At 40.4% G+C, this 23,423-nt stretch overlaps 1 protein-coding gene across 6 annotated transcripts in view; it reads left to right on the forward strand.

Annotated features, from left to right (window-relative positions):
* pde4d (phosphodiesterase 4D, cAMP-specific) overlaps nucleotides 1-23,423 on the forward strand; it is a 204,665-nt gene that overhangs the window by 156,184 nt on the left and 25,058 nt on the right. For 5 of the 6 annotated variants that reach the window (XM_061038800.1, XM_061038799.1, XM_061038798.1 and 2 more), the window contains 4 exons: nucleotides 19,442-19,633; nucleotides 22,121-22,157; nucleotides 22,260-22,336; nucleotides 22,699-22,748. In XM_061038800.1, the coding sequence (XP_060894783.1) occupies nucleotides 19,442-19,633; nucleotides 22,121-22,157; nucleotides 22,260-22,336; nucleotides 22,699-22,748 (356 nt within the window). Of the gene's footprint in view, nucleotides 1-8,085; nucleotides 8,875-19,441; nucleotides 19,634-22,120; nucleotides 22,158-22,259; nucleotides 22,337-22,698; nucleotides 22,749-23,423 lie in introns of those variants that run through there. The other variant, XM_061038803.1, reaches the window with a different exon arrangement.

The following is a 23,423-nucleotide window of genomic DNA, read 5'->3' on the forward strand; positions in this document are numbered from 1 at the left end:
ACACTATTCATGCATCATTAATATTGCCTTTAATATGATGTTTACACATCATTACAATTAAGACCACATTTGAGCTGTATTACCGACACAAAGTATTAAAAGTGGATGCAGCTTGTGTGTACATGTTTGTGCGTTCAGGTACAGTAGTTTCATGGCGTTGAGCCACGGGGAGCCCGAGTGACGACAGTGTTGCTGTAGTGTTCTGTTACGCCTGCTCGCTGCCACTGATGGTGTGTGGAGAAGTTTGCAGCCACACAGACATATTTTTGTGTTGCATGCTGTGCACAGATTTGTGATGCGTTGTCATATTGATCCGTGTGCATTTTGATCAATCTGTTGGTGTCGTCGTTGTGTGTGACTATAATTGCACTCAACCGGCTCTTGGTTGTATACGTGTGGGTGTGCTCATGTGATGATGTTCAGATGTTCGGTACACGAGTGCAGAAATCGTGTCAGTCGCTGCGTCTGTGACTCTGACAGCCTGTCGTCCACACAGGAGCTGTTGTCACATGCTGGCTGCTTCTGTCAGTGCTGAGCACAAGCCTGTGACTCCGCAGAGATTCACGCCTCTGTGTGTTGTTGCTGCTGATGCTTGTACCTGCAGAACAGACTGCCCCCTGCTGGCCACAGAGGACAGTAAGTATTTATCAGTGAAAGTGATTTAGATTTTTATCTTGACAGTGGAGTGTCTGATAACGATGCTACAAAGAACAGAATGATAATAATCTTACCTGAAAGAGCATCAAGCTTCACGCTGAGCTTATACTGTTCCACTCACAGCTTTAAATATTCAACAGTTTACCTATACATCTATATCTTTATGTACAAAGATTCATTCATTGCATTGTTGCAAATGTTGATTCTCTTTGCACTAACTGCTCTTGACTTGTCATGTCAGTCTCATGTCGGTTTTGCACTGACGGTTGTAGATTACTGGTTCTCTGCTCCCCCCTAGTGGTGGAAACTTGCTATAACCAAGGTTGGGTTGTGAGATCTGCTTTAAACACTTCCACCTTTTTCTCTCTCATTAATCTATATGAGATGATTTAGTCTGTGATTATTTTTAAAAAATTGTGTGCAGTTATTGTAGTAGTTATGTTTTGTTATGTTCCCTGAAGACATTTAGAGCAAGAGGGGAGTCACAATAATAATCAAATCTGGGCAAAAAAAAAAGAAGGAACTTATAGGAATGTATATATCGACAAATCAAAATTTAAGACCAAATACTGACAGCAGAAGCTGTACACTATTAACTAAATGTTAACTCAATATAAATACCTTTATTCCAAAGCTTGACATGAAGACACACTCACATCCTGATTTCCCTCTGGCTGTCTCCTCTCTCCTGCTCTTTATACCCTGCCACTGATTGTCAGGTGAACTTAATCACCTGCTCTAAGTGAGAGAAAGCAGCATCTGGAGTGAACACAGGAGAGGAGAGGGAAAATCACCACAAAAAAAAACAAGACAATCATGGAACATGACAGCTGGAGTTTCTTTGTCCAACAGTCAACTTTAAGCTAAACATTATGTGATTAGACTATTTGTAGAAAAAAATCATTAGCATGTCCTTGTTTATTCCTTACATGCTTCCCTCACTTGTATAATTTGACTCATGTTGAAAGAGCTGGAAGCTACAGTCTTCAATCTGAGATCCAGTCACCTAGTCTTGCTATCTGTCCCCGAAGTGTGTCATGAAATTGGGAAAATGAGTTTCAAAGTACACTGTTCCTGCAGCCTGGGGTCTTCTGCATGATGATCTGTGTGGGGCAGCTGGTCTCTTTTAATCTTTTTTCAAGTAGGCTGAAGGCATTGGATGAAGATGCATCACGTGAAATGCTTTGACTCGTGACTTTTTTCCTCTTTGACCTGCGTTTGTAATCACTGAAGGTATGGCAGACAGCGAGCTTGAGCTTCACTTGTTTGCTTCAAAATGAAGGGAAAGCATAGTTGTTGTCTGTCCAATGGCTAAAGGTACACATGCTCAGTGAGGTAGCATTGCTTGATTACATTCAAAATAAAATCCCTAATCGCTGTGATGCATTTTTGGTGAGTCTTTGATAACTATTACACTGCGGGATACTGTACTGCCCTACTTGAACCTACTGCAAACAATGGAGAAAGCATGGATGTCCTGCAGAATTCATCTGGTTCATCTGGCCCGGAAGAAACTGTAAGATCCAAATTGATGTGTTTCAGTTAAAAGGGGCACTTCAGACGGCCACAGTGTCATTTACATCTTACATTTTGAACTTTACTTAGCATCAGTCTGGTGTCATCCATCACAAACTCTGCAGCTGGTCTATAATTCTGGTGGCTGTCAGTACTGAGCTTTGATGGTTATCTGAGAGAAAACAAATTAGTTTGCTCTACCTCTGCACTTTGCTCCTTCCTCTCTCTCTCTCTCTATCTCTCTCTCTCTCTCTCTCTCTCTCTCTCTCTCTCTCTCTCTGCATCTTTTCCCTGCCCAAGTCACACCCATGCTGACCCCACGCCTCCCACTCCTCCATCCTCTCCCACCCACCTCCTCTCACTCACTCACTCACCCCTCCCTCTCCTCCCCCCCCCCCCCCCCCCCCCCCCTCACTCTGACAGCTTTATCAGGCTCGTCACTCTGTCTGCTCTCCCTCTTTATCTGTCTTGACACGAGTGCTTCGCAGTCGGGGCGGTTTACCCACCAAAAATGAGTTTGCCTGTGAACTCAGATTATCTATCTTTGGAGAGGATAGCTCGCTACCGCCACGCTTGCTCCAACGGCTCGCCGTACGCCACCAACAAACCCATCGACATCAAACCTCGGGGGAGAAGAGGGTATGGATGCCCACTCGGGCTGAAACTGTTTGTCGTTTGTTGATGATGTTTTCTGAGTTTTCTGTGTTAAAACTCGGATTGTTAGGACTTGTTTTTGTGTGTAACTATTCTATATTACACGTATGCATACTCGGGGAAGTACACACTCAGCTTACTTGATGTCAGCCACCTGTTGTGTTGCTCCTTTTATAAAGTTATGGTCAATGCTGGCTTGCATGTGAAAAGTAAGGCTGCAGAAATGTACATGTTTGTGTGTAGATTTGTGAGATTGTTTGCCTAGCATAAATATACACAGAGAGTGTTGGTTCTTTCTTATCAGAACATTGTCTGATTAACAGCTTCATCTGGACAACACAACATTAAAGCTGCATTCACAACCTGAGTGTTGTGTAAATGTTTGTTGCCCTGTGGTTGCTTTTTGTTGTTTCAGCCCCGTTAAAGCTGCAGTCCGCTTGTCCACTCTGATAAACCTCCAGTGTGAGTCTGAAGTGTTCCAAGAGAAGCTGCTTGATGTTTTTTTTTTTTACAAAGAGAAAGGTAATTGATGAATAAGCAGTCATCGTCTACAGCATCAAGTTGTTCAGGAGGACAGGTGCGTTCATTAACCAGAGCGGCGTGTAAGCTAATCATCAGAGCACTCTCTGTCCATTAACGCTCACACAGAGCCCTGTTTGGCCCATTTTCATTCTGCATTTCTCTGTTTCTCTGACTAATATGCACTCAGTGATCTCAGACAAAACTAAAATGAGCTTCCATGTGATGTACATCTGTGACCTCTTGACATTTGTGTGTCAGTGTGTGTGTGTGCATAAAGTTAAAATGTGTATGTGTGCTGGTGCTTCTATAGTATTTGGCTATGAAGCAACAGTAATGGCTGGTGGCGTTTGTGGACAGAGATATGGATGGAGCCCTGTCAATACTGTGGACCAGCCATCTGTGCTCACTGGTTAAGTGCTATTTATATCAGCATTTACTGAGCCTGTTTATCTGCACCATGTACTGAACATGGCTCAAGGAAGAGCCCTTTTTAAAAAAAAATAAAATCAATCATTTTGTCAATTACTGTGGTCACTAAATCTATACACCACATTTTAATGACAACTATTGTTTCATTTTCACCACTAGGTGGCAGTGGTGTCTCTAAGTTACATGTCATTGCAGTAAAGTAGAAGAAGAGGAACAACTTCTTTATCAGTCCTCAAGGGGAAAGTCAATTTTCCACTCCATCACTGAAAATGCTACACACACACACACACACACACATATAGATGAATACACACACATGCACTAACAGCATCATCAGACATGCACGGAAGGAGAGATGGCTGCATAAAGAGGTGATCCCCAAGCAGATGGGGATTCAGTGCCTTGCTCAAGTGGACATTAGGAGTGCCTGGACCTCTCCTCCCCAGGAACTATTTCCTATTTTCATAGCCATCAGTCATGCTCCATACCAGGACTTGAACCCTCTGGTTCCAAAGCAAAGTCCCAGAGTGCACTACTGCCCTTTATCACTCTCATGAAGTGCTGTGTCAGAGATAGCAACACCAGTGTCATACCAGGTTATAATGACAGAATACATTTAGCTTGCATTGATAGTGATAGAAGTTTCCTTCTAGTTTGAAACAAAAAAAAACACAAAGAAAATATCAACCATTTGATTGCTGCTGAGGCAATTGTTGGGATCTTATGTGCTCATAATAAGAAATTATCCAAAAATAAACAAACAGAACTGAAACAAAAAATATTGAGAATGTAGTTTGGAGCTTACATTTGTACGGAGTCCCTGAAGTCCCAAAAAGTAAAAAAAATAATAATAATAAAAATAAAAAAAAGATATCTTGTGCACATAATATACAGAAATTATCTTTTGTGTGCACAAGATATATATATATATATATTTAATTTTTGGTACTTCAGGGACTCTGTACATTTCTATTAGTCATCTTTTTGTTAAGAAAAAATGATGTTAAGACATATTTATCATATTTATATAGTTTCTTCTTCTCAGCTACTTAATGGCATACGGGGAGGAATACACTCTTTATTTAGTGGTGACTCATTAGTAAGTTCCATTAATCTACAATTTTACATTTTGTCATTTTGGGGCAAAGTATCTTACTTGTTGTTTACCCTTGTGAAGTTCATCATTTTTGTTTGTGTGTCACTACACCCTTACTCCCTGAAGAGGGCAGCATTGTACCCTCAAAGTAAATGCTCCTATGTGCCGGTGTGTTTATTGGATAAATGCATTTTCAAGTAGAGAGAGAAGAAGTCATGGCAGTGTGACTGAACACTGAACTCTGTCTCTCAGAAATGATGGGAGGTGCTTTCTGCTTCTCTGTTTCACAGCTGAGTGTTTAGAGTAGTAATGTGGTTTTTATATTGAGATATTGAATTCAGTACAGTAATGGGGTTAATAATGTTTTCATAGCTCTTGTCTTCAAGTCGTCTCTACTGTTTTCATTTGAGTATCATGTGGCTTCGAGGAAGAGGAAAGTCTGCAGGATTCCCCAGTTTTCTTCATGAAAATCCTCTCTTTTGTTGTTCTTTCCCTAGCCACATGGAAAAGTGCAGACTGTGGAAACAGGATTAGTTTCAACACCAGGCTATGAACTACATTATTCTGCTTTGCTACAGTGAAAGCATTGGTGGTGCCTATTCATCTCAGAGCAACTGCCTTCAAATGGACCGCATATTGTCATATTTGAAGCTTTAAAGCTGAACGACATAAAAGGAAGAATTACTGCATTGTCTAAGAGACGTCGGTTAGGAGTGAAAGCCTCAGTAGTGTCTGTTGTTGATTTATGTTCACGTATTGTCTGACATGATATTTGACACTGATGGACACATGTGGAAGGAAGCCATCTTTTAAATCAATACATGGTTACACAGCTGATGTAACCTACACTAGTGGTACTGATGTCTATATAAAAGCATCTCTTTGACATTAAAAAGGCTTGTTAGTATTTTCTATGAGATGCTGCATGTTTTGCTAGAGAGCATGCATCTGCTCTTATGTCATTTGTGTATGTTTTGCTACACGTGAGTGCATTTGCATGTGCGTACACAAGACATTAGCATATGACATCCGTCTTGCTCTTTCCTCAGGTCTGCCTCTCGTCTTCTGCGACATTAAAGCTCATCCACGTAATTTACTCTGGAGCATCTGCATCAATGAAGTGGCTGTAGTATAATCACTCCATTACAATAAGCAATTCATTCTTGTTGAACAAAAGGGGAAGCATCCCCTGACTGATGTCACATTGTCGTTACTTACGTCTACAGCCAGCTGCACCATTGATGACATGGAAATATTCCCACTGCTTTCCAGATGAGAGGTCTGGGGATAATCTGTGCACCGATGTCTCTGATTTGCTGTCACACGTGTGGTGTGTATTTGACTGTTTTCTGTCTTTGTTGCTCTTTGTTTGAAGTTTGTACTTCTTGGAGACACAGTTGGGAGTGGACGCAGCTGTGTTCTGTCCTACTTCTTTTTTTTTTTTAACTGATTTGTTGCTGCAACAGAGAGAACTACATCAAACTATTGTCTGCAATGTGAGCGGCAGTCATATAAAATGACTGCAGGATAATACTTAAAAATGAGCAATAATGGCACTACTTAATCTGGTATTCACACAGAATCATAGATGTGTCTGTTCATGTAGGCCTATGTAAATGTTTGAACATTTACCAGACTAAAATAGTGCATGCAAACAATGTTTGCTTTTGCATCCCACCATATTTGTCTTTCTGTGTTTTTTACTCAATAATTTGCTTACTTGATTGATTTATCATCTCCATTGGAGTCCTCAATTTTTAATGATCCTGTGAGTGGAAATCCAATTTTACACTGTTATTGATCATGCTACACACACATAGACTGAAATACATACATAAACAGGATTCTATAGACATGCACCAATGGAGAGATGTCAGTGTGAGGGGGCTGCCCCCTCCTGAGCTGGTGGGGTAAGGGGGGGTTCAGTGCCTTGCTCTGGGCACCTCGGCAGTGCTCAGGCAGTGATCTTGCATCTCTCCAGCTACCAGACCAATTTCCAGACTTGGTCCGCACCGGGACTCTGACAACCCAAGTCAGACAGGCTGAGCTACTGCTGCCCCCATGTCCCCCTACCCCCATCCTTCAAACATGCTACAAGCTCCAAACATGGCCCATATGGAGTGCATACAGAGGTGGAGTCTCTCTCTTGACTTTACTCATACTTGAGTGATTTACATGCCAGACAGCTGACAAACCTGTCTTCCAGGTGGAATGCTAATGTCAGCTCCTTTGAGTCTTCACATCAGAAAATGTCAATTGAGCTCCACACTCATTATTCAGACCTGTTACATAGACGAGAGCACAGCCAGTATTTCATTCTTTAGACACAGAGGCATTGCTAATGTATTTTATAAAAAAAAGACATGAACATTAAAACAAGTATTATTAGAGGTAAAGTATTCTGTTAAGGTGGAATGTAATTTAATATTAAGGTCTCTGAGTGCTAAGATCAATTCTGTGGATTCACAAAACTCATAACTGCATGTTAGACACTTGGGAAATAATTGTTGCAACTGAATGCAATTTGTGATACTGGGATCTCTTATTGGTTTTTAAAGCTTTTCTTCTGAGTAGAGAAAAAAAAAACATGCAGTGAATAAATTGTAATAAAAAGGATGTCGGATTTTTAGTCACATTTTAGCTTCAGTGGCTTTTTTAAAGGTTTAACACGACAGATCATTTGATTTCTTTCCAAGTTTTTCTGTTTGTGTGTGTTCATTAAAAAACCTGAGTATTTACACATTCATTTATCAATAATTATTGTTCAAATCATTGACTCATCTCTGACAAAATGAAATGTTATAAGTCAGTAGCAAATTTTGAAAAACCTTCTGCTGTTTGTTTGTTCAGTAAGATTGGGGTCACGATACCAGAATTTAAACTTAGATAATAATTATAATTATATAATTATGATAATTAAAAACAATACTTGTACAATTAAACTAATTTTATACCTGCTTTAACGCCTCTGCAACAAAAGTAGAAGTCCAAGCCCCCAATATTGACTCTTTTATTTTTCTATTTAATTGCAAGCAAACTTTTGCGCTCTTTAATTCCACAAATAAGTTGCTAGTGTTTTTGTAATTTTGCAATTCATATAGTGCGCTCTGTGTTGCTCGTGGGGACTTTTAGTTAAAAATATGTGTGAAGATTGTAGTTTTTTTAATAAGCTTCTGTACTTTGTGATGTTCATCACATGTTAACTTCAGTTTAGAGAATTCTGCTTCTTCCTGCCTAAATGTCTCAGTCTCCTGTTCACTGGCATGCATGAACTGTTGGTTTAAGGTTACTGTGGCAGCCGAGTGATTGACGCAGATACAAGTCCCGCCCTTCAATGAATTACTACTACCAAAACAACCCCTCCCACTTCAGACATACACGAGCTGCAGCTCAGGGAAACAGAGAGAGAGAGAGGGAACAGGAGAGTCATGTAAGGGACATTAAGGAGGTAGGGGAGATCTTATTTCCACCAGTCAGGGATTAAAAAGGAGAGAAGGGGGGGACTTGTAAGAGAGAAGCAGGGTGAGAAGGAGTAACAGACTGAGCACATGGCTGGATTAGGAAAGAGGAAGATCACAGGCTGATCTGGCAAGTAAGATGAAGTGCAAGTGAGCGAGAAAAAGAGAGAGAGAGAGAGACGAAGAGGGAGCACGGAAAAAAGAACCACCTACTGTCAAATGCTTGGAGCTCGAGGAGGAGTAGCAGCAGTGTGGAATAATCTTGGATGGAGGGTTTGATCTGACTGAGCTCAGGTTGGATCCGAGCACCAGGATCCACTGCTGGATCTTGGTCTGAGCGCTGCAGAAGAAGAAGGGCTGGTCAGAGGGCTCCAGGTGTTGCAGAAGGAGTGTGTGTGTGTGTGTGTGTGTGTGTGTGTGTGTGTGTGTGTGTGTTTATAGATGTAATGTGTGTGCATGTGGAAGGAAAAGTCAGACCATGAGTATCATCCTGAAGCCACGGTCGCGCTCAACCAGCTCGCTGAAGAACACGGAGGGAATCTGGTAAATAAGAACGAGGAACTCTGTTCTAGTGGAAACATTTCTATGTTAATGCTGTTCCTTCTGTTCGCTGTTGTTTTCCATCCGCTGTTTGAAATACCTTTCCTCTGCCTCACCGGCTTAGTGTGAAATACTTCCCTTTTTGTTGTCATCCCTGTTGGTTTGCTCAGTGGATTTCTTAAATGTCAGTGCTCTTCTTCTCATGTACAGCCCCTCCTTCTCTTCCTGGCTTTGCCACCAAAAGAAAACCCTTCTGTATCCTGTAGATATGTCAGTTTATTATTTTTTTTATGAGCAAGGCACGCCATGTTCTGTGGTCGGATTAGATTAGTTCTCTGCTTAACTCCAGTTCATTTTGTTCTTTATCAAGGTAACTCAATAATGACATGACACATGCAGTAGTTGTCATGACCCTCAACTTGCTTTAAAAGGAACTCACTTTGTGTTTAGCCGGGAAAAATCGACTAAAGCAGAAGTTTGTGTCACAGCAAAGACATCATTCGTGGAGGAATGTGTGGTGTCCACTCCATACGTCCTCCTGTCTGCACATGGCTCCAGCTAAATGCAGGATGCACAATGCAATGCCAGGGGCACAAACAGTCCTGCCCTCCCCCCCTCTTGTCTCCTTCCCTCTCCTGTCTCTACTTGCCCTTGCTTGTCAGCACTCATTCCCAACTAAAGAGCTGCCCTGTAGCTTTCACATTGGAAGTTAATATTCACAGTTTTTTTCCACTGTGGTAGTGAGGCAGAGCTGTAAATGGATCACAGCAACTCTGGGAGAATACGGTGTGGTTGGGTGGATGGTGTGTCTGATCCCTGTCGGACCTCCCTGCAGGGTTCGCAATGTTCTCACATTGTCAGTTTATTAATCTGCTCCCCAGCAGGACGTGACGCTTGTGTGAAATGAAGACGTATTAATTATGTCTTTGAGGGTCGGCGCAGATCACAGATGTGGTCGTACAGTTTGGTGCTTGCATCAATCTGATACCAGTGTTAGATCTGACTGCAAAATGAAGCGTCTTCTCATGTTAAAAGTGCAGAATCTGTCCATGTTTGGTTTGTATGAGGCATCTCTTTGAATGGCTACCAAAAGCAGTGCTCAGCTGGACAAAGCATACCGCCTCCTCCATCTGTCCTGCCTGCATATCTTCTGTTATTCACTGTTTTACCAAGGCTTCCTTCACTTTCTCTAAGCACTCACTTGTCTTTTATTATCATAAAACCAAGATTTTCAGTACATTTTCAACTATATCCCCCTACATGAATAAGGCAGTATATATCATCCTCCTGACTCATGTGTGGCTAAACTAGGCAGCTGAATTGTGTCAGGTTTGATGAACAATCCTGATATCTCAACACTAGGGCTGGGACAAAACATTGATGCAACAATATATTGTTGTCCTGACTTGTGTGACACAATTATCAAATTGTCGGTGCCAAATAGAGACATTTAATTTTTTTAAATACAGCACTTCAAACAGATTTCCCTGCCAATCTGACTCACTGCAATACCACTTCATGACTCCTCGCAGTGGTGCTTATGACATGAATGAGGGGAGAGTGAATGGAAACTAACTGGCCAAAGAGGTTGACAGCAGAATAAAAAGAAGAGGAAGAAAAAGGCGGGATTAGGTCGCACAATCATGAAAAGCAGTTAAGAGGTGAATCGGGATAAGAGGTGAATCTGACTTGCAGACTGCAGAGAGTAAATACATTAACCCTGCACTTTGCCTTCTTGATTCTTCTAACCTGATAACTCTCGATGTATCATTATATGGTTGTCATGCAATTCTTCAATTATTACAGAATGGCTGTATGGTGATACATTTGTTAATGTTAGCCACGTATCGTATGATATTGTATTGTATTGTATCATGAGTTACGGTCACCTTAAAACATGATTGGAGGCTAGTCAGCTGTTTGTGTTAGGGTCTGTGCAATGTATGCATTCAGACACAGGCGAGTGTTATCTCCTTAAGTCTTTTGATTTGCGAGTTAAACACAGGTTACGTTTCTCCGTTTGTGTTTCTTTGCTTGTAGTTTCTGACATTGTTTAGTCTTTAGCCTACACGAGTGCTTGTGTGCTTATAGATTTACGAGCGTGCGTATTTAAGACATTGATGAGGTCCGGGTGTTTGACCTGCACTGTTGTGATGTTCTGACGTATATATAGAAGGAATGAGTGACATGTGATTTCAAGCACAAGTGTTTATATCTGGCCTTAGTCAGTGCACCATTGGACATCTCTGACAGGCTGTAAATGTTGAAGGTTATCTGGCCTCTCGTACGCTCTAACAACGTGCAAGTTATCTAACATTTGACCTTTAATAATCCAGACCTTAGATGATGAATAGTACTGAAAATAGGTTCATAGTTAAGTGGACCCCTATGTATATAGACGCTGTTCTTCTTTGAGCTGTCTGACCTGAAATGACGCTACATTGCCATGGAGACCTCTTTCTATGTCTTACATGACCGAGTTTTCTGAAAAGGTGCAGTGACGGCAGACACTAAAGCACTGTCACGACTTAAGGGAAGATTCTCTTTGCTTACTTTGACATGGAAAGAAAAACCAGAAAGGATGAGAGCAGGAGACAGTGCAAACATTGTGAGAGATTTGAACTTTTATCCAAACAAGAGCCTACCCTTTCTTAATTCTGCTCAGAATCCTGTTTATTAATCAGAGGCAGCTCTTTAACTTTGAATATACATTTTTATTGAATATTTAGGCTGAGTGTTCATTTTATTTTGTGCCTGTTTGTGTTAGTATGATTGCTTTCCTCTCAGGTGTGACTGTGTTACTAAGACGTGCTTCTGAGTTTGTTGCCAGATAGAAAAAATGTGTCTTGGTTATCTGTGATTAATACGGTTGTTATCTGCTCGACCTGACCGCCCTGTGGGTGCTGGCCTCTTCACAGAAAACTGTTATCACATTCTCTTGTACTCTGATGGTGAGCTTTTGAAGGCCCCCTCTGAATTTCCATAAAGATGACTAGAACTGTGCTAACGTGTAGCCTCATGAAGCCAATTTTTGGCTGGGATATTGATAAGCTTGATATACTGACCCCATTGTAGTTGTTTAGTGTACAGTTTTCTTTCAAATCAAATGTGTTTTTATTCATTTTTTGTGATATTGTTTGAGCTTAAATAGTACAGATAACAGAAAAGTAATGTATTTTTTGGAGCGTATCTCTAGTTCCAGAGAAAATGTGACATATTTTGACAGATGTAGTACCTTAAATTTAAGTACTACTCCCAAGCGGTTTCTTCTAGTGTCTTAGAATGAGTACAAAATAAACAAAACACTTGTATTCAGTGGATTGTTTTATTCTTGTTAATGCATCAGGGATTGAAATCCAAGCATAATAAGCTTCAACTGTTTTCATTCAAATCTGATCAGACAACAAATCAGATAAACCACTCTTATTTTTCATAGACAGTAATGAGAGAGGAAAGGGTTTTTCTGTGTGTCAGAGTGGGTTCCCCAAGGCTCTGTACTGGGTCCTTTCATGTTCACACTTTAACAAGATTACATATTCATAAACAAACTTAAATACACATCGTCATGCAGATGACACTGTTTTCTATTGCTCTGTTAATAATACATAATAACTGTTCCTGAAGTGAAGTGAATGAACAAAAAGAGAACACAATCTTATCTCCTGTAGTGTCACTGATGGTCAGACTGGGTTACATGGAGGGATGTGCACAAATAGTCGACTCAATGATAACATGTTGCAACCTCACTAGTCAGCACCAAACTATTCTAGTGAACTAATAATTGTATCAGTGCAGGCCCACAATGCCTGTTCACTGTTGTGTCGAACGCAGCCACCCACCACCAGCCATAACTATAGCTCAGGTTAATGCACCTGCTACTGTCTGTATGTAAATAAGCATAGTGGAGGGATGGTATCTCATGGAATCATAACCAGTTAACTGGAGCAATGCATAAATCACCATCAGCTCAGGCATGTGCACATTATCTTGCAACATCATCAGATGGTGCTAACACTGCTAACGTTAGCCACACCCAGCAAACCAACTTCTACTGGCAGAGTAATGCATGTCACGAGGTATTACACATTTCGCTGTCATTTAAAATAGCCCTCAATTTTATTTTGGAAGAATGTGTTGATCTCTTTCAAACAGCATTACATAGGCTTCATGTGATATTGTTTTGGATAATGTTGATCCGTGTTAAATCTCTCTTTTTTTTTATTTTTTTTTTTATTGTTTTTAGAGTGTTTTCATACATTTAGACTAGTCGACTTGACTGAATAAAGATTATTTTTGACAGGGAAATAAACTCACTTGTAACATCTCCAGTCAGGTTACCTAAAAAACATGTTAAAAGTGACCAGGAGCACATGTAAAGCAGAGGTATTGTGGCTCTGCAAGGATAGCAAACCCAAAACAGTGTTGCAATCATGTGCAGTTTGTCTAACCTATTCTGTGTCACCTTTTGTCTGTATTATCTCATCATGGGTTGCTGTTTTGCACTCAGAACATGTTCAAGGTTACCACACGCAAGTTGAGGATCACATGCTGACACTCCCGCAGCAAGCAGGAGAACACACTCCTCTCAATCCTCATAAATAGAGACACTTAGATGCACACAACCTCCACACACACACATAAACACACACTCAGCTCTGACATGTCTCCTTGTCCTTCCTTCTCTGCCTGCACCCCTCTCTGCCCTCACTGCTTTCTAAAATAAATCGAGTGTCATCTTCCCTCTTTCTGCTTCAACACTCAGCTCTGCCGTTATTAAGACACCTCAACCTTCCAAACACATCTGTGTCTACATTTGTGATCTATTTTTACCACAAGTTTAAGCACTTTTGAGATAAACTCAAATATATTTTGTTAGTGCTTGCACTCGTTCAAACTTCTAGAAGAGAGAAAAACACCAGGGTCTTGTAAAAATCACTTCCTGTATTGTTGGCGTTTCCCTTCCCTCCAGTTGAAATGATATTTGATAGATCCTTTAATAATCCTTTACAGGAAATTACAGATTGGGAATAATTGTTGTTAAACTCTCACAATCCTCACCTCAGCTGATTCTTTTATCAAAGACACTTTTGTCCTGATCTCTGTCACTAGTGCATCTCCTCACAGCACTGTCGCTCCAGCTCCTGTGGTGTTTATAATTGCCTAAGTGTCACAAGGCTAGAAAAATGAATGCGTCATTGATCTATGCAATTTTGTGTGTGTGAGAGTGGGTTCTATGCAAAAAAGAAATTGTGTGTGTGTCTGTTCCGTGTTCGTGTGAGAGAGTCTGAAAGGAAGAGAAAGAAAGACAGAAGTGATGATAGTCAAGGACTCATTAGAGGTTAAAAGAGCCGTAAAGTGTTCCCATCTAATTTACACATCATTATCAGCAGAAAGCCGTAACACTCATCCATCTCAGTGAACTTAAGCCACTTTATAGTTCTTATATTCTATTGATTTTCTTTGTTACAGTGCAGCTGAAAGATTCTCTATCAACAAACAGTACCTTCTTTTTTTCTGAACTCAAGCATGAAACTTTACTCTGGTGAGAAACTCTGTCCCTACAGGCTGTCTTTTTATCTTCTCACGCTATTGAAGCTTCATAACTTTTACTGTCATTCAAGGTACTGTAATACTCTTGTTTGATCTGGCTCATTTACATTTTCCAGTAAACTGTTGCTAGATATCAGACAAATATTTGACTTTAATTATAATAAAGATAAGCTAACAACCATAAAGAGATTATGTATGCTAAATCCATAAAAAATTGAATAATTTGTTCCACACAATATTTTAGATAATTTCTTGTCTGAAAGAGCCCTAGGCAGGTCAGACTTTTTCAATCACCCAATGAGGGGAAATAGGCGGAGACATCCATCTTACCATATAATGAAATGCTGAGTCCATTATATAACTTCAGTTTACTGAGGTAATGTTTTTATGCTAAAATAAGTCATGATCTGAGATCTTAAAAGCAGATGTGTTTTGGACTCTTAATGTTACAAGATTATATGCAGACATTTGACCGAACATGGCAATAAGATCTAAGCCCCATTTCCACCAAGCGGTCTGGTTCAGCTCGGTACAGTGCCCATTAATTGGCGTTTCCACCGTCAAAAGTTGGGAATGGTACTAAAATAAGGGATCCGTACAGTCCTACTTTTTTGGTGCCCTTCTGTTGGGGTGCCAATGGTACCAATCCACTAAAGGGTCCCTTGTTTACTGTGTCCCTGTTCTTCTTGAACATTTAACTTAATTAATAGCTGGCTACACTGTGTTGGGCTGCTATGATGTCACACTATTACATAGCTGAGGCGACTATCTCCATCTGGCTTACACTCCGCTTACCAAATAAGGGTATGGTTGGCTGTGGGCAACGTGAGCAAGTTCAGGATTAACTGTACTTGACCAAACCGGACTGCTTGGTGGAAAAGGGGTTTAATAGAACAGGACAGGTATAAAGGTATCTAATCGTTTTAGGAAAAGAATCACATCATCTGCATAGAGAGCTATTCTGTGATCTGTTCGTAAGGTCTCACGTATGGTTCATGTATGGTTCTACAGCTAAAATACAAAAAAGGCTGAAAGCGGTGAACCTTGAAGACAATATCTTGTGGTATTAAAGGGCTCAGACACCAGAATCACACATTTTAGCTGTTTTATTAACAATAGATGTATATACTATTTGCCTTTTAAGTAATGCCGGTATTACCTCACATCTCTACAAAACACCTGTGTGTGTTATACTCATATGTTTTGTTGTTTCTCACAACACAGTCATAGGGGCGTTCTCTTTTTTTTTTTTTTGCATAAACGGCTTGTGTCAGAGCAAAGGGAAAAAAAGCCAGATTTCCCACTGTGATGTAAAATCTGGTGCAATACCTGAGTGGACTAGTTGTGAAAAAAAAACCTTTCCGTAATATCCAAGAGGGCGTGTCTGGGGAGTCAAACTATTTACACACACACTCAGACGCACACACACAGTGAGTGTACTTATGTGTCAGAGGTTTGGCTGAGATCTGTGAACAGCTGTGACGTCAGATTAGGTGTGATATTGAAACAGCCGGTAAAACATATGTTGGGTGTTATGTTTCAGCACTTTCACTCTATCTGTTATCTTTGACTCTGTCTTGTACTCAAACATGATACACACACTCATACACACTTCTCTTAAACACCCAGAACAGCTGGATAATGACTTGATCTGTCATCTATCCCAAGTACGAGAAAAACTCTGAACTTTACAAAACGACTGATGAGATCCAAACCATGACTTGAACTGTTTTTCCTTTTTTTTTTATGTGTAAATTTAGCTGCTCTTTTTGTCTGTGTCTCAACTGCCTGAATGTTGTTTGTGTTGCTATGTGTATCCGGAGAGGCTAAGAAAAATGTTCACCTTTGGTGGACAATAAATACTTATTCTTTGTTCTATTCTATTCTATTCTATTCTATTCTATTATTTCCTATTCTATTCTACTGTTGGATGATTACGTCATTGATATGTGACTGTGGTTTCACACCTGCAGTAGAGACAACAGATGAATCACTTGACGTGTGTGTATGTGTAGGTTATACTTGTTTATATAAATGCTTATGATTCATCTTCTAAAACAGGGAGACAAACTGAAGATGAATTGTCCATTCTCACAAGGCATCATTTTCAGGCAGGGAAGCTCAATCGCTGATTTAATGTCGTACTGTCTTGTTCAGGGTTACACATTCTATAAACTTATCAGAATCTTTAAAATGTTAACACTTACTGGATCACCAAATGAAGGGAACAGAGTAAGGAAAAAACAGGAGAGACATTGAGCCGTATTTCAAGGAAGAACTACAGAACACATACACTATCTAATAGCAAGTGTTAGCCTTCAAACACTACTTAGCTACTACAACCGTTAGCTAGTTAATAACTGGATGCTGAACCTATGGTTTGATGCTATCTCAATCTAACAATTGATCAATATAGAGTTGGAGCGAAGGCGGGCCTTAATCCTCCAGACAAACAGCTACTGGTGCCCAACAGTCCCTCAACTCAACCACCCACCTTGATCCTGTCAGCTAGTTATGTCGGACATAGAGGACAGAAACGCTAACATTAGTATACATCCCAAAAATGTTAAAAGTAGAAACAGATGCGTGTCGCTCCGCTGCTGTTGTTCTCTCAACTCCACCAAGCCAAGGACGGAGAGCAAGAAAGAGAGCTGTTGACAAAAGTCACATTACGAGCCCGATGAGTCATCCTGATTGGTTGTTTGATTCAGACATGATGAGTTTAAATAAATAAATAAATACAAAGGGGTGGATGCTCACAGATGTTTATCAGACACACATTTATTTAAAGGAGAACTTAAATTGGATATTGTTAGCAGCATGTGCTGGTCAAAATGTGGTATTTGAACCAAAATTCTAAATAAATAATGTTATCTACTACAGCTTTAACTGTAAAGTGATGCGATGTGAGGGTAGTGTATAAGAGGAAGGGTTGGGGGCGTCATGTCCGAGACGAGGAAAACACAACAAAGAGGAAAAGTTTATAGAGAGGAAGTTTCTGACAGAATACCCTTTAGTATACTTGTGCGTTTGCCAGAGGGCAAGCTGGAGACGGGGATGAGGACAACACGTTTGCCCTTTCCTCAGTCACCAGGAAGACATCAAGGCTATCCTTTTCCACAACCCAACCTCACACTCACTCAGCGGCTGCCCCTCACAGAGATCACAGAGCGATAGCACAGCTTTGAGCCATTTAGTTGTAGTGGGAAATATGCCTGGCATGTCCAGTGTGTCTCTTTGGCGTGCCAACCATGTTCACAAACCCACACAAACACTTTTTTTCTGATTTAAGAAGAAAAATGACTTCCTCCAAGGTTGTTCCTTGGAAACTGTTTGCAACCAAATAAAAAAAGTCTTAACTATTCTTCATTGTGTAAAGACAAAGAATAACTTAATGGTTAGTTGAAGGCAAGATTATACTTTTGAATTCTTCATTAATGTTTATTTTTAAATTATTTAAAATTGTCTTTAAAGACAATGCGTTACTTTTGTTTAGCTTTTACTTAGTTTCATTTAGTTGTTATTAGTTTTAGTGTTTGTTTAAAAAGAAAATAGCAATCTGGAATACTTCCCGGGGGTGAGACCCAAAAGGGCGAGAAAAAATAATGAGTAAGAAAAGTCAAAACATCTTAGCATCCTTTTGCTGTTTTTTTAGTCATCCTCTTCCCTTGCACATCAGATACAAACATAACGTTACAAAAGCTACAATGAGCAAGGAGCCATGGTCATGGATGATATTACTGAAGACCATTGAAAGGTTTTATATTTACTGACAAATTGCTCCATTTAATTTTTAATCATTTTATTCTTTTATCAGGACATATTTCTTCCATTGTGTCCAGTTGTTTATAAATCAGTGTCATTTATTTACTAGTAGTACCTCCATATTTTGACTATTATGTTTAATCTATTAGTTTTCTGTATGTAGTTCTTTTTATGTTTTTTTTATGTACAAGCTGCCCCAAATCAATTCCCCTTAGTAATATAGTTAGTTATTAGATATTTCATTTTCATGCTTGTAGAACAAAGTGCAATCTATAAACAGCTTAAAACAGCCACTTCATTTAAAGAATAGATAATACAAATCCCTAGTTAAACGTGAACTGTAACAAGGACAGAAATCAGGTGGTTGCGCTTGATTGAATGATGTCACCTCTTTAAATAGTGAGGATGATCACAAAGGAGACGTCATTCCCCCGTCATCCCCAAGGTGTCTGTTGCACCTTGGGGAATCCCTATTGACCTTAGCATCCCCACCAGACGGGATTATGGGATATAGGTTGATAGCGTCAGTGATGAAGCAGATATCCCTGGTGACAGGGGTTAGTCATCACCATGGTGATTGATCACCAAGGAGACTAAGGAGCTCATCGTGACATCCCAGAGGGAGATGGTATCTCTGGTTGTGAAAAGATGTTTGACTGTGAGTCAGTGGCTCGGTTGGTGCAGAGGTATTCCCTGTGGTCAAATGTAGGTTACTTTCATATCTCTGAGTGTTGCAATGTGTGACACATAATGCACATCGTCCCGTAATCGGACGGATAATGAAGCACTTACTGATCATTGTTGGAATTGTTAAGCTCTTAAGAAAATGCACGTCAGCCTGCAAGTGTTAAGAGCCCGTTATAGGGCCCACATGTTCATTCACTGCGCACGTCATGTTATGCTTTGAATTTTCCACTCATCACCGGGTAACCTATGGAAGAAAAAAAACATTTATGTGTTTATTTGTTTATTTATTCATGTGCGTAGTCTCTGAAGTCATCAAGCCCTCTAACATATATTTAAGTTTGCAAAAAGCCTGTGATTTATGGAAATGTGGAGAGTTGAGTCACATCATGTGGCATTAAGAAGAATCTGTGAAAGGCAACATGTGAATATAGTTTTAATTCATGCACATGTGCTGTCTATTTTTACTACAAAATGGGTTTCTTTGCAGTACAAATGATCAAGCGTACATGCTCAGATTCTGACTTTTTTTCTTGTTGTTTCTTCCTCCAATTTCTCTTTCTCTATGCAGTTTCGATGTGGACAATGGCACATCGTCAGGTCGCAGCCCCCTGGACCCGATGGCCAGCCCGGGCTCAGGCCTCATCCTGCAGGCCAACTTTGTCCACAGCCAACGGCGAGAGTCATTCCTCTACCGCTCGGACAGTGACTACGACCTCTCGCCGAAGTCTATGTCCAGAAACTCCTCCATTGCCAGTGACATGTGAGTCCATCTCGTCTTCTTCTTCTACCTGTTCATGAAAAAAAAAAAAGACCCAAAACGCTCCCTCTTGTGCTGGATAATTGATTTTTCTGCCTCTTTGAATTTGGTGTCGAGGCTGGATGTTTCTCAGACCAGATCTTATAACTGCCACTCTGATGGGAAGTGTGCATGACCAACAGCTGATTGTGTGGTGTCACATCTATTATTAGTCATATCCAGTTGCATACATATGGTGGTGAGCCACAAAGTAACCTCGTGCACAGTTTTTTGGCGCTGAAATATTCTTTCCAGATAGGCCATTGTGTCTGTTTAGCTTATAAGGACAGTTGGTTGGATTTTGCAGCTGCATTTGATCTGTTTACATTCTACAATTGTGTAATCATTCAACAGTTTTAACACTTAGCCCCACTAACTTAGAGCTTTCAGAGGCACACACAAACCAGCTGCTATCTTCTCGGTCGAGTGTAAAATGTTTATTGTGCATTCCTTATTTCCCACACGTTGGTGGCTATCCAGTTACATGCAGTGTGCGCTGCGAGATCTAAATGTATTGACTGGAAATAGCATTTTCGATCCAGCCTGAAGAAAGACAAATAGACTTAAGGATGAAAAATGATGTCCTGCTGTAACCTTAGACTTCCTCCGCACTGCTGCTTTTTGCTTTGGAGTATTGTACAAGTAATCCTTCTTTGACCTACACCCACTATCCAGTTACCAAGCTAGAAACCAGTATCACAAGTTTTCTTTAATCCTTTTAAAATATATATATTTTACGTTTATATAGTTTAACAATCAAGTTTAGGTTTTGAACCAAAGATAAATGCTCAGAGTACCAATGGTTAAAAAAGTCCAGGAAGTAAATCTGTAGTTCTTAATAGAGAGCCTGGGTAGCCCTTTCTTGCCGGCCTAAAGCTTTAAAGGTTAAGTTACTAATTTTCCCTCATCTAACCACTGAGCAAATATTCCTTCCACCAATGTCAACCAGCCTACGTATATGCCCTTTCATCTTAACCTTAAATTACGTGTACGTGTCTTTCTATAGGAGCACATGACGAGCCTCTCACCTCTCTTTGACTTACACCTCAGGCATTTCACTTCCTGTGACTGGATCTTGCATAACACAGCTGTAGGCTGAGAGCTGCTATCCTTACACACTCCTGTCCGGTGAACAAATGTTGACTGTCGACACACCTTTGACCCGTCATAGCGAAGCTCAGAGGTCAGCGGGATTCAGAGTGGAAAGATCTCCTTCATCTGGAATTAATTGCGTAGCGCTGTCCTCTCCTTTTACGAGGAGGTGCCCTTGAGCAAGGCTCTTAAAATCCACCTTCTCCAGGAGCCATGTGTGTTAATTGTGAGCTTAAAAATTACAGCAATAAGAACAACAAAGTCACAAAACCACTTAGGCGACTGTTCCTTGAATAAATGAAAGCATGCACTTTAAATCCAATTCTTTTTTAAAGTAATTTTTTGGGGTCTTTTTGGCTTTTTTTTTTAGATAGGACAGCTGAAGAGAGACAGGAAATGATGGGTGGAGAGAGTAAGGGGATGACATGCTGCAAAGGGCCGAGGTCAGATTGGACCACACGGCAGCTGCGATGAGGACAAAAACCTCCTTACACTGGGCGCGCAACATAACGGCTAGGCTATCCAACGGCCCTAAAAATAACTTTAAGATGTGATTTAGATAACGATGACCTATTTTTTATACATCAAAAGGCCAGATAACAGGAGGAAAGAGGGAAAGGACATTGAGAAAAGGTGACTGTTTGAGGGTCACTTCATTTGGACGAGTGTGAAAACTTTCTGGGTTTCACAGTGTCCACGCTGTGATGTTATCTTTCAAAACACTAGAAATGGCATTCACTAAACTACTTTGTGTATTAGGGGTGGAAATCGCAGGGTTTCTAATGGCCAAAATGATCTAAAATACGTGGCCCACGATAACAATAATATCAGGATGCAGCGATTCTGCGGTAATTGATTTATTGTCGGACAATCATATAGTGATACACCGGGATATATCTGATTAACTGAAGAATGTTAATGCAGTTAAATGCAGGATTAGTGTGTTTATTAACTGTTATTAGGTATCAGTGTTACCTCTTCTCAGACTTCTTCTTCGGCCAATTAACCTTCCTTCATGTTCACCTCATTCATGTCATCAGCACCACAGTGAGGAGTCATGCAGCAGTGATGAGGATGGTCAAATTATCAGGGACATTCAGGGACAGACTATAGTGCAGTAGTGATATTTTGTCCCAGCTCTTAATATGTTTCCAAAGTGAGCTGTTCTGAAAGTATTAGACACTGTCTCAGGGCCTCAGCTGGTCTGTGATGTGATGAGTGAATGTCACTGTGACTGAGAGCATCACACACACTGACACTCATCGAATGTGATGACCCGTGCTCCTTTCGCTGTCCAATGTCATTACAGACTGTACGTCTGTATTGTAACCTTAAAGCGGTTCTCTTTGTGTCTTTCAGTCATGGTGACGATATGATTGTAACGCCATTTGCACAGGTGAGTGCTTGTAAAAAATACATGATGTTTTGTCTGTTTATTTAAACATCGGCTTCAGATTAAATCTGTGTGATTAATCCTTTTCAAACTTGCTCCCTCCAGGTTCTCGCCAGCTTGAGAACAGTACGAAACAACTTCGGTGCATTAACTAATTTACAGCAAGACCGAGCGTCCAACAAGTACGTTACCAAGCTTTACTCATTTTCTCATTAAATCTGTCGTGAAAAAAAAAAGAGGCCTGACTGTATTATAGAGAACAATGTTCAACATGCCAACATGAAAACAACATTTAAACAGTCACTGTGACTCAGATGATGTTCAGCATGCTGCTCCTACATACTGTACTGTGTCCACTTTAGTCTGGCTCGGTGCCCCCTCTGGTGTTCACACTGAGTACTACAACAACACTGACAACCGTTACCTGTTTCAGGCCTCCACATGTAGACATGAGTGAATCACTGCTGGTCAGAAAATGTGTTGAAACTGATTGTGTTTGGAAAGATACATCTTAGTATTTTCTTTTGTTTCTTCCCCGTTACAGGAGATCACCCATGTGTAACCAACCCCCCATCACCAAGACCACCTTTACAGGTATGTGGACAAACAGAGAAGCATGATGCCGTGTGTGTGTGTGTGTGTGTGTGTGTGTGTGTGTGTGTGTGTGTGTGTATGTGTATTTTTGTGTGTATAATAAGATGTGTGGTCTGTGAATCAGGAGTAGATTTTGCCATGAAAGACTGTTGTTAGCATTAGCTCTCTAATGTCAAGCTTTCATGCAGAGTGTATGAAGGTTTAATAAGTGGTTCATAAACCACAATAATGTAGTTTTAAGCAGCTATTATTACTTTATAGGACTATAACTTATTCTGTGAGCACTAATAAGAGCCGCTGTTGTTGTGTAGAATAAACTGTAATGGTTGAATGATATATGACTGTAGTTTAATAACACTTATAATGCTCTTATGTCTGCTTATTTAAGCATTATAGTGTGTTATAAATGATTCCCTCAGTGTCCATCACTTGTAAATGTTCAATAGGGGACTTTAAAGTCAAGTGATACCACATGAGTCGTAGTCGCAGCAGTTTGCCGATAGAACAGACTAAAACCCCATATGACGTGGCTGGTGATGCTTTGTGATTTTCTTTGTCTGTTGTCAGTTGTCAGCCTGTCGGTGATGAGGGACCAGAAAAAAGCTGACACTTTGTGCAGGGAGCCAAAGAACAGGAACATAATATTCAACCTGGTCAGAAATCAAATACGGACGA

Source organism: Labrus mixtus, chromosome 5, assembly GCF_963584025.1.
Source record: "Labrus mixtus chromosome 5, fLabMix1.1, whole genome shotgun sequence".
Classification (NCBI taxonomy): domain Eukaryota; kingdom Metazoa; phylum Chordata; class Actinopteri; order Labriformes; family Labridae; genus Labrus; species Labrus mixtus.